This window comes from Entelurus aequoreus, linkage group LG05, assembly GCF_033978785.1.
Source record: "Entelurus aequoreus isolate RoL-2023_Sb linkage group LG05, RoL_Eaeq_v1.1, whole genome shotgun sequence".
Classification (NCBI taxonomy): Eukaryota; Metazoa; Chordata; class Actinopteri; order Syngnathiformes; family Syngnathidae; genus Entelurus; species Entelurus aequoreus.
Genome location: NC_084735.1, coordinates 82,776,957 through 82,789,263, shown reverse-complemented (window position 1 = coordinate 82,789,263; position 12,307 = coordinate 82,776,957). Strand labels below are relative to the sequence as shown.

At 34.5% G+C, this 12,307-nt stretch overlaps 2 protein-coding genes across 3 annotated transcripts in view; both read left to right on the top strand.

Moving 5' to 3' along the window:
- Positions 1-7,051, top strand: part of mcama (melanoma cell adhesion molecule a) — an 89,814-nt gene extending 82,763 nt beyond the window's left edge. The window contains exons 13-16 of one of the 2 annotated variants that reach the window (XM_062049056.1): positions 2,081-2,116; positions 4,605-4,731; positions 4,805-4,934; positions 6,272-7,051. In XM_062049056.1, the coding sequence (XP_061905040.1) occupies positions 2,081-2,116; positions 4,605-4,731; positions 4,805-4,934; positions 6,272-6,274 (296 nt within the window). In that variant the 3' untranslated portion in view covers positions 6,275-7,051. Of the gene's footprint in view, positions 1-2,080; positions 2,117-4,601; positions 4,732-4,804; positions 4,935-6,271 lie in introns of both variants that reach the window. The other variant, XM_062049055.1, reaches the window with a different exon arrangement.
- A 2,888-nt stretch (positions 7,052-9,939) lies between these two features.
- The window catches only part of lrwd1 (leucine-rich repeats and WD repeat domain containing 1), a 68,260-nt gene continuing 65,892 nt past the window's right edge, over positions 9,940-12,307 (top strand). The window contains exon 1 of the mRNA XM_062049051.1: positions 9,940-11,584. The gene's annotated coding sequence lies outside the window, so the exon portion shown is untranslated. The remainder of the gene's footprint in view (positions 11,585-12,307) is intronic.

Genomic DNA, 12,307 nt, shown 5'->3' with positions numbered 1-12,307 from the left:
ATATATGTATGTATATGTATATATATATATATATATATATATATATATCCACAAATGATATATACTTTTGTTGGAGATATATATATATATATATATATATATATATATATATATATATATATATATATATATATATATATATATATATATATATATATATATATATATATATATCCACTCTACCAACTTATATATATATATATATATATATATATATATATATATATATATATATATATATATATATATATATATATATATATATATATATATATATATATATATATAGTTGGTAGAGTGGCTGTGCCAGCAATCGGAGGGTTGCTGGTTACTGGGGTTCAATCCCCACCTTCTACCATCCTAGTCACGTCCGTTGTGTCCTTGGGCAAGACACTTCACCCTTGCTCCTGATGGGTGCTGGTTAGCACCTTGCATGGCAGCTCCCGCCGTGAATGTGTGTGTGAATGGGAAAATGTGGAAATACTGTCAAAGCGCTTTGAGTACCTTGAAGGTAGAAAAGCGCTATACAAGTATAACCCATTTATCATTTATTTATATATATATATATACAGTATATATATATTAGGGCTGCAACTAACGATTAATTTGATAATCGATTATTCTGTCGATTATTACTTCGATTAATAATCGGATAAAAGAGACAAACTACATTTCTATCCTTTCCAGTATTTTATTGGAAAAAAACAGCATACTGGCACCATACTTGCTTTGATTATTGTTTCTCAGCTGTTTTTACATGTTGCAGTTTATAAATAAAGGTTTATTTAAAAAAAATAAAAAAATTTGCCTCTGCGCATGCGCATAGCATAGATCCAACGAATCGATGACTAAATTAATCGCCAACTATTTTTATAATCGATTTAATCGATTAGTTGTTGCAGCCCTAATATATATATGTATATATATATATATATATATATATATATATATATATATATATATATATATATATATATATATATATATATATATATATATATATGTATATATATCCAACATAAGTATATATAATTTGTTGAAATTTATTGATTTTAGCCATGCGTAATTGTAAATACATTTATTTTGATCAGTTTTTATGAGTACCTTCTTTTGCAGTATATTTGATTATTATTTATTTTTGTAATCAGTCTGACCTAACCTTTTTTTTTAACACATTTCATATCTTTAGACAAGGTCTATACTGTTAAACTGTAGGTAGGCTAGATATAATTATTGAATATGATTCAAATTCAAGATTTGATGTTAATATTTGAGTTAAGTCCCGCACTCCTCTGTAGTGGTAAAGTTGGGCCACAAGGTCAAAATGGTTAAGGGCCCCTGTAATGTGATATACACAAATGTAAATGTTCTACATAAAAGATGCTAAAAACTCTGAACAAAACACACATCTTAGCGAAATATTAATAATTTATTATTGTAATTTGCACAATAAAAGCAAAAGGGCAAATAAAAAAATAGTGCTGCACTCTGGACACATTAAATCCATTTAGCACTTTTCTTTGATACATATATTAATGTTTTTGTCATCTGATGGATGACCACTTGGTCCCAATGCAAAGCCATATTTTGTTGTTTTCTTACTGTACCGAAAATGAATCGAACCGTGACCTCTAAACCGAGGTATGTACCGAACCGAAATTTTTGCGTACCGTTACACCCTTAATGTTCATTTATTTTACCTGTTAAACGTGGGCGTGGCCTGCACCTGCACGTTGAAAAGATCCGTTTTGAGCTTTCTTGGCAGAGACTGCTAAAGTCTCCACTCGATTTTGTTGCCTGTCACTTTCTTCAAACGACCTGCGGGGGCTAAATGTTGCCACTAAATCGCTAATCCTGCTCCGTCTTCCTATTCTCTGGCAGACCAGGTGAGTTGTAAAGTGTTTGAAAATTTCAAGGGAGGATATGAGCTAGCCAGTCAAACTGCATGACAAGTGGAGGAAGACGATTAGCGCTAAGGATAACCAGCTAATTGTACAACTTTATTCTCATCACTGAGCTTGTTTGAACATTTTGTCAGCCATAAGTGGTCAACTTTTCATATGATTATTACTTTCCACAGTTCCACTGATCACATCAAGCAACCCCTTCTCTCCCGGTAAGAATTTGTTGTGCGACAACACTCTTCCTCCTCGCTCATTTCACTCCTCCTGCTGCTTTTTGACACCAGGAGCTGCTCCATCTTTTATTTATCACCTTTCTTTCTGGGACTCCTGCTCCTTTTGCTGGCACAGCTTTTCACATACTTCAGCTACTGCCTGCGGGCAGATTAAATATTCTCTTTTACTCGGAAGAAGAGGGGGAAATTATGAGGAATAAGCCCTACTGGCCACATCATTAGGTACGACAAACGTAATCAAGCACATCCACATTTTCGATCTGATACTTTGACAATCTATCATAGAAGTGAAAATGTTTTATAGAAAACAAACACTAACACATTTTTATAAAGCTTATCTTATTAAATATGTAACTTGCTAGTCTTATTGTAAATCAGATGATGTATTGTATTGAATGCTACTTATAATTGTTTTAACAAAAAGAAGTGTGTAGGGCACAAATAACTTAACAAAAGCAAAAACTACTATTGGCCCCTATTTACATCATTTAGGTTATAAAGTGCACTGTCGATTTTTTGAGCAAATGAAAGGATTTTAAGTGCGCGTTATAGTCCCAAAAATAGGTTAATTGCCTAAAAATGGCAGCACCCTAAGACTTCCAGCGGCCCACAAAATGAGTGAATGAATGAAACGTTCATATTTTGAGACATGGTTCGCATATTTGGCTCCATCGTAAATGGAGAAGTTCACAAAAAGAAGGGTCGGTAAATCGAAGTTCCACTGTACTTGTGCTTTTTCCAACTTTTCCATGCATGTTTTGTCACACTTGGCATGACGACAATGTTGTTTATTTCACCGTGCTGTTATTTTAATGTTCAGGAACACGAGCTCTGCTTCCTCATGAGTGGTTTCATTCGCCGTCATCAAGTTAAAACAGCATCACGCAGACAACTTAACTCGACCGCTCACTAAATTTAACACTAGCAATAATCTTCCCAGCTCGCATTTGCACTGTTGTCAATAAAGTAATGCCTGCCTTTGACGATACAGGTGTACCTAATGAAGTGACCGTGAGTTTTAAAGCAGCAAAACAAGTGACTTTCATCTCAGTCTCTTCCAATCATTACCTCCATGTGTACATATGTAAATATGTATGTATATATGTGTGTGTGTATATCATCAGTTATCATATACAGTTTATAAAACCCCTGGCAAAATGTATGAAATCACCAGACTTTGAGGATTTTCATTCGGTTGTATGATCTTCATTTTTGATAACAAACATAACTCAAAACTACTCATATATATATATATATATATATATATATATATATATATTTATATACAGTAAATATATGTGTGTGTGTGTATATACAGTATATATATACATGTATGTATATATATACACTACCGTTCAAAAGTTTGGGGTCACCCAAACAATTTTTTGGAATAGCCTTCATTTCTAAGAACAAGAATAGACTGTCGAGTTTCAGATGAAAGTTCTCTTTTTCTGGCCATTTTGAGCGTTTAATTGACCCCACAAATGTGATGCTCCAGAAACTCAATCTGCTCAAAGGAAGGTCAGTTTTGTAGCTTCTGTCACGAGCTAAACTGTTTTCAGATGTGTGAACATGATTGCACAAGGGTTTTCTAATCATCAATTAGCCTTCTGAGCCAATGAGCAAACACATTGTACCATTAGAACACTGGAGTGATAGTTGCTGGAAATGGGCCTCTATACACCTATGTAGATATTGCACCAAAAACCAGACATTTGCAGCTGGAATAGTCATTTACCACATTAGCAATGTATAGAGTGTATTTCTTTCAAGTTAAGACTAGTTTAAAGTTATCTTCATTGAAAAGTACAGTGCTTTTCCTTCAAAAATAAGGACATTTCAATGTGACCCCAAACTTTGGAACGGTAGTGTATATATACACACACATATATTTACTGTGTGTGTGTGCGTGTATATATATATATATATATATATATATATATATATATATACCTCTCTGGGGGGGAGGGAGGGTACTAGGATGACAGGGGATGCAAAACAATAACAGTGCAATACTTTTTCATAACATGGTCACTACTGCCTAGTTTCTCTTGTTATATTCTTATTTTACTGTTATATTTTTATTATCATTGTTGCTTTTTATTTTTATTTTTATTGTAATATTTTTCTATTTTGTTTCCATTTATACCCCCATTATTTACTTTTACTTTTTAAATTCGATCTATATTTTGTGCACTGCTGCTGGAAGTTACATTTTCCTGAGGGAACTCTCCTGAAGGAATCAATAAAGTACTATCTATCTATGTATATATATTTTTATATATATATACAGTATATATACATATGTATATACACACACACACACACACAGTAAATATTATTTCATTTTCTTCTGCAGCGCCATTTTGCTTGTCCGTGTTCAAACGAGGGATGATAATAATAGTAAAAATAATAATCAATAGGTCAGTTCATTGATCGATTGCACTTTTGTGTGTTTGCGTAGCAGAAGGCAACGGCGTGATCATCGTCGTGATCATCTTGTGTCTGCTGCTGCTCGCCATCCTGGGCAGCGTCCTCTACTTCCTGCACAAGAAGGGAAAGATCCCCTGTGGACGCTCGGGGAAGCAGGACATGTGAGCGTCGGCCATCTTTCTTTTCTTGTCTTTTTTCACGCTGTTTTCCTAGAGACTTGCTTTCCTCCTTCAGCTCCAAAGAGAAGACCGCCAAAGACGACATCGTGGTGGAGATGAAGAGCGAAGCAAAGAGCGAAGCGAAGAGCGAGGACGTCGTGCTCCTAAAGGCCGTCAACGGGGACAAAAATGGTCCAAGCGAGCAAGTACGCATACACTTTTTTTCATATTATAATATTTCTATTTTATTATCATACGTCTTATCAATTCTATTTTCTAAATATGTGTGCTCACTTTGTTTTCACCATAAAAAATAAAAGTTATAGTCAAAATAATTATAATATTACTCAAATGTGATGCATGCACAAGTAAAAACTATTCATTACAAGAGAAAAGATGTCATCTTATAACATGTTACAAGAAATCATTTTAAGAGGATACAGTACATGAGAAAAATAACACTCATATAAAGTCATTAAATTACTCAAATAACATGTAAAAAAGATAACTATGTCACTAAATTACCAAAATAAAATGTAAAAAAAGAAAATTATAAAATCATTAAATTACCAAAATAACATGTAAAAAAAGATCAATTTAAAGTCAATAAAGTAATAAATTATCAAAAAAATTTAAAAAAACGAAAACTATAAAGTCATTAAATTACCAAAGTACAATGTAAATGAAGATCAATATAAAGTAAATAAATTATAAAAATTCAATGTAAAAAAACGATAAATATAAAGTCGCTAAAATACCATATAAACATAACTATAAAGTCATTACATTACCAAAATAAAATGTAAAGAAAAAGATATACAGTTTTTAAATTACCACAAAAAAAAGAGAAATACAAAGTAATTAAACTACCCGAATAAAATGTAACGAAAGTATTGTATAAAGTCATTACATTTTCAAAATAAAATGTAAATAAAAAATATAAAGTCATTAAATAGTCAAATTAAAACATTAAAAAAACTAATACAAATATGAAGTCATTAGATTACCATAACAAAATGTAAAAAAGATGATTATAAAGTCGTTAAATTACCATAACAACATGTAAAAAAGATTAATATAAAGTCATTAAATTACCATTAAAAATCGAACTATAAATTCATTAAATTACCAAAACAAAATGTAAAAAAAAAAAGATCAATATAAGTTCATTATATTACCATTTTAAAAAAAGAGTAAGATAAATTGATTTTTATTTAATTTGATCATGATTGTAATTCGATGAGAAGACAGTTGCACTACATTGTTACCAAAACATTTTTAATATCTTTTAATATTGGTTTCAAAATCTTTTGATTTGTGGAAAAATGATCATAATTTTTCCAGAATAACATCACCATATTAAAAGTCACATTTTGAGGAGAATAAAGTTGTGCGATTAAATACACAATTCTAATTCTGTCCAAATGAATTATGATAAGTAATATTTCATTCATGTTAGTTGCCAAAAGACACTGCGATGTCGCACGCTCGCCAGGACCCTGAAGGCATCGCGTGACCAAAGATGATGCATTTGTGTTTGCAGTGAAGAAGTGGAAGATCAGCGGGACCATTATTGTCCACTCAGGAGACCAGCAGCTGATCTGAGACCAGCAGACACACACACACACACACACACACACACACACACACACACACACACACACACACGCACACACACACACACACACACAGACTTTTGAATGAATGTTTTGTTTTTGTTTTTGTAAAAGTTTCCCAGCCGTGGTCGTGGTGTTGACGTGGTGTTTGGTCCTCCATGGAGAAGTGTACATATTTATATATATTTTGTTATTTAAGATATTTTCTCACGCCCGTTTCACACTTCCTGCTCGGCGTGCTCGTTACGGGGTCGGCAACAACTGCTGTCAAGCCCCGCCCCCTCCCGGCCCTGTGGCACTGTTTGTAAATACACAACACCTGCTGGCCGACTGTTGACGGGGAGCTCAAAGGTTAGCGATCTGCTGTGCCTTTTTTTTTCTTCTTTGGCTTTTTTTGGGAAACGCGTTTAAACACTGAATCTTTGGTGTCGGCCATTTTCTTTGCTTTTTATTTTCATTTTCATTTTTAACGACCCTTTTTAAGTTTGCCTGCAGGCGCCAGAACACATTTAGGTTCTAAAGTTACAATCGTTCAGGGACACTGGCGCCCCCTGCTGGCTCAGGCCTCTTGTTTGCGTTCCTTCCGAAAGAACATTGTTGATATTTTCTGGTGTGTGTCATGTAAGTACTGTACACGTGTGTTTGTTAGGCTTTTTACCACTTATTTGCAGGAAACGCCAAATAAAAATGTCTGGTTTTTTTTCCAATCCATTTCCTTCTATTTTGACACCTTCAGAGGTTTTGAAAAAGAGACGGCGTGATGGGATCGACGTGGCGTCAGCTGCTTGAACGGGACTCAAAACGGTAGCTCAGATTCCTGGCAGGAAGTAGGAGACAAAAGGTCACACATCTGTAGTAGATTCAACGGAATGTATTTCTCTCTTGTCCCGACCTCAAATATGCGAGGCGCATTTAACACGTCAAGGAGACGCCCCAGGCGCCAAAATAATTGTGATGCGATGAGACATGACGAGCTATTACGTGCCTGACATGTTGTCACTTCCCAATTCTTAAGAAACTGCTTTCATCAAGACCCGGGCAGCGGAGCAGCAAGCGGCCCTATTGAAATTGCTGTTTGCCTCTACATGTTCGAACGCCTTTTTCAGGCCCAGTCCCAATATTTTGCAGGCGTGTCAGGTATGGTGAAAAGTTTGATATTTTGGGGGTCCCAAAACTGGCTTTTTAGCGCCACCTTTAGAATTAGAAGAAAAAAATGTGCCCTTCCAACCAATTTCTTGTATCGGCACAAAAATGGCAGGGGACGTCTTAACATGTAAAAGTCTCAGGGAGCCATACATGAAAATGAACAGGAACCCGGCTAGCTTGGTTTTCGGCAAAAAAAAGGGGTCGTACTTTAACGAACTTCTCCTAGGGACTTTGGCCAAATGAGTCGCGGTTAAAATGACAGATACTACACATATGGGCGATGATACAATGGCGAACAAATTTTTCCTACGCTATAAGATGTGGGCATGGTATGGCGCCGAACTTCGCTCTGATGTTTTTTGGCCATTTTTCAGCAATAATGGATCATACTTGAACGAACTCTTCCTAGGGACTTTGACCAAACGAGTCGTAGTTCAAATTACACATACTACACGTAGACGTGATGATAAATTGTGAAGACATTTTTTTCCTATGCCATAAGATGTGGGTGTGGTATGGCGCCAAAGTTTGCTCTGACGGTTCGCCACAAAACAGGAAAAGTCGTTAAATAGTCAAATTAAAACATTTATCTTTTTTTAATGATCATTTAATGACTTTTTTTATGTTTTAATTTGACTATTTAATGACTATATATTTTTTATTTACATTTTATTTTGATAATTTCATGACTTTATACGAGCTTTTTCTTTAATTTTATTTTGGTAATTTCATTACTTTATATTTATAATTCTTACATTTTCTTTTGGTAATTTAAAAACTATATTTATCTTCTTTTTTTTTACATTTAGTTTTGGTTAACCATTAAAAAGATAACTATAAAGTAATTAAATTACCATAACAACATTTAAAAAAAAGAAAGAATATAAAGTCATTAAATTACCATTAAAAAGCTAACTATAAAGTAAATTACCAAAACAAAATGTTAAAAAAAGATAAATATACAGTTTTTAAATTACCAAAAGAAAATGTAAAAATTATAAATATAAAGTAATTAAATTACCATTAAAAAGCTAACTATAGAGTAATTAAATTACCATTAAAAAGCTAACTATAAAGTAATTAAATCACCAAAACTAAATGTAAAAAAATAGATAAATGTAGTTTTTAAATTACCAAAAGAAAATGTAAAAATTTTAACTATAAATTAATTAAATTACCATTAAAAAGCTAACTATAAAGTAATTAAATTACCAAAACTAAATGTAAAAAAAAAGATAAATATAGTTTTTAAATTTCCAAAAGAAAATGTAAAAATTATAAATATAAAGTAATTAAATTACCAAAATAAAATTAAAGAAAAGATCGTATAAAGTCATCAAATTATCAAAATAAAATGTCATTAAAAAATATAGTCATTAAATAGTCAAATTAAAACATAAAAAAGTAATTAAATCATCATTAAAAAAGATAACTATAAAGTCATTAAATTACCAAAACTAAATGTAAAAAAAGATAAATATACAGTTTTTAAATTACCAAAATAAAATGTTTTAAGAATTATAAATATAGAGTAATTAAATTACCAAAAGAAAATTAAAAGATCGTATAAAGTCATCAAATTATCAAAATAAAATGTCAATAAAAAAATATATAGTCATTAAATAGTCAAATTCAAACATAAAAAAGTCATTAAATTATCATTGAAAAAGATAACTATAAAGTCATTAAATTACCAAAACTAAATGTAAAAGAAAGATAGATATACAGTTTTTAAATTACCAAAAAAAAAAGTAAGAATTACAAATATAAAGTAATTTAATTACCAAAATAAAATTAAAGAAAAGATCGTATAAAGTCATCAAATTATCAAAATAAAATGTAAATAAAAAATATCTATAGTCATTAAATAGTCAAAAAGTCATTAAATGACCATAACAATAACACAAAACTCAGATCGGTCTCCCCTAGAGCACATATGTCAGAGTCAAGGCCCGCGGGCCATATCCGGCCCGCGAGAAGGTTTTTTACGGCCCTTTGGATGATCTTGATTTATTATTAGAACCGGCCCGCAGACCGCAGATCTTTTTTTTTTTTTTTTTTCTTTTTTTTTTTTTTTTTTAGACCGCAGATCTTTTACACGCACCAAGCGGATGCCGGTCCAAGGTTCCGAAAGGGGGCGAGCGGCCCGTCGGGACGCGCCTGCCGGCCGAAGGGCTGCAGCCCGGCCGTCAGTCGCGGAGCCCGCCGTGCCACGCGCGCCAAGGGGGCGGGCCGAAACCCGGCCCCGAGGCCCTGAGACTTCTGCTTTGTTTCCCCAAACCGCGCGTCACCGCCGGGCCCGCACCACCGTCGGGCTGCAGCCCGAGCGTCGGTGGCGGAACCCGTCATGTGCCGCGCGCGCCAAGCGGAGCGGGGGGGTCAAGCGGGCCGAAACCCGCAGGCCACCCCCTCACCACGAGGCCCTGAGACTTCTGCGTTTGACCCCTACGCGCGGCCCGTCGGGACGCGCCCGCCGTCAAGCCACGAGGGCCAGCCGTCAGGTCGCGGAGCCCGCCGTGCCACGCGCGCCAAGGGGCGGGCCGAAACCAGCGGGGGGTTTCGGGCACCCAACTCGCCTCCCTCCCACGGAGGGAGGAGGGGGGTTTAATGTGAACATTACTGTGCAATCACATATTTAGAGTTTTTACTCAATTCAAGTTTAAAAGTTAAAGTTTAATATTTGTTTTCACTGCATGTTACTTCTCCTTAAACAAAGTGTTGTTTTTGATTTATAGATTTTTGCACTTTATTTTATTGTATTTCAATTTAATTATATTTTAAAAATATTTCAGTTGAGTGGATGATAGAAAATTGCTATTATTGTTTTTTTCTTTGAAGTAAATTTAGCCCACTTTTGCTAAAATAGAAAATATAGGCTACTGATGGTGCCTTGAATACCGGTTTCTTTCATTTAATGTTCATGTTATGGGGATTTTTATATAAAGGAAATTTGTCTTTTGTGTCTGTTGAAAATTAAAGATTACTGACAGAGCCATAAGAAAATATTGCTTTATTTATCTGATCATATTGGAATATATTTGTTAGGTTTTCAGTAGGTTCAATTAGGTTCACTAGACTATATGCGTCATTTAAAAATTTTTCAATGAACATTCGAACAGTCCGGCCCTCGGCTTGTAGCTAAATTTTTTATTTGGCCCTCCGTCCATTTGACTTTGACACCCCTGCCCTAGAGGGTGGGGGGGGGGGGGGGTTACCCACATATGCGGTCCTCTCCAAGGTTTCTCACAGTCATTCACATTGACGTCCCACTGGGGTGAGTTTTCCTTGCCCGTATGTGGGCTCTGTACCGAGGATGTCGTTGTGGCTTGTACAGCCCTTTGAGACACTTGTGATTTAGGGCTATATAAATAAACATTGATTGATTGATTGATTGATCTTGATCCTGCTCCGTAGAAATGATGAAGATGGGTCAGTACCTGTTCCTGCCTACTTGTAGTGGGCGGAGCCTAGCGGCCAATTTTTTTTTGTCATTTCTGCACTTTAAACAGATTGTTGATGATAAAATGCAAAAACATGTTTTGCAAGTGACCGGATGTGGGCCAGGCGCCAAACTTTGATCTGATGTTTCGCCACAAAACACAAAATATTAACTTGGTTCCACAAGTATTTACGGCTAATTCCTGTTTTTTCTTCAATAAAACAATTTACAATCTGGTTGTGCAGGAGCCACCTTCTTCTGTTGACTTGCATGTTATTCCGCCAGGTGTCCACGGGGGGGCAGTATAACGCTGCTTGCAGGAGCACAGGTGCAGGGAATTAGCAATCAGGTGTGAGGTTGGAGATCATGTTGTTCCTTCTGTGTTCCAGCACAACTTCTTTTATTTCTCTTAGTCGTGGCTTGTTTTGGAGCGTTTCCAGTTATTAAGAAGGTAAATTCACCCACAGTCAAAACCTCCATTTTCTGGAAAAAGCCAGAAGGCTAAATCTTTTGGGGAAAGGAAACAAACTGGATTTATTGAGAAAAGACGACGAGTGAACATTTGGTGGAAAAGAGATCATTCCTGACGTTAAGGACACCTTTTTGGGCAACTCCTGCATTAACTTCACGTCCACCTTCCATCACGTCTTCTCAGGTAAGATCAGTAAATATGAGGCACCACTTCCGGCATGTCCATATTAGGTTACAGTGTCGGCTTTTAATTAAACTAGGGGCATTAGGAAGGACGTCACGTGACTTGTCCGCGGACTTGCTCGGATCCGTTTATCGCGGCTTGAATTTGCCTGGCTTCTGCTGCCCCCTAGTGGCAGTATGGCTTCTGTCTACTTTACTGCTAGTAATTCACTAAGCATTAATAGTTGTCAGTTAAATTAGTTTTAGAAATTCTGAATATTAGAAATGAAAAATAATCGATCGTATTTTAGGTTCCTTCGATATTTGTATAAATTGCTTTTTTTTTTAATAAAGTATTTGTTGACATTAAAAAATGAGTTAAAATATTTATAGTTGAAAAATTCTGACTAGAAATGAAGAAATCAATAGTATTTTCGGTTCCTTGAATATTTGTATTAATTGAACTTTTTTTTTTTTTAATACAGTATTTGTTGACATGAAAAAATGAGTTAAAATATTTATAGTTGAAAAATTCTGATTTAGAAATGAAAAACTCGATCGTATTTTCGGTTCCTTGAATATTTGTATAAATTGAACTTCTTTTTTTTTTAATAAAGTATTTGTTGACATTAAAAAATGGTTAAAATATTTATAGTTGAAAAATTCTGATTAGAAATGAAAAAAAATGATCATATTTTCGGTTCCTTGAATATTTGTATAAATTGAACTTTTTTTTTTTTTTTAA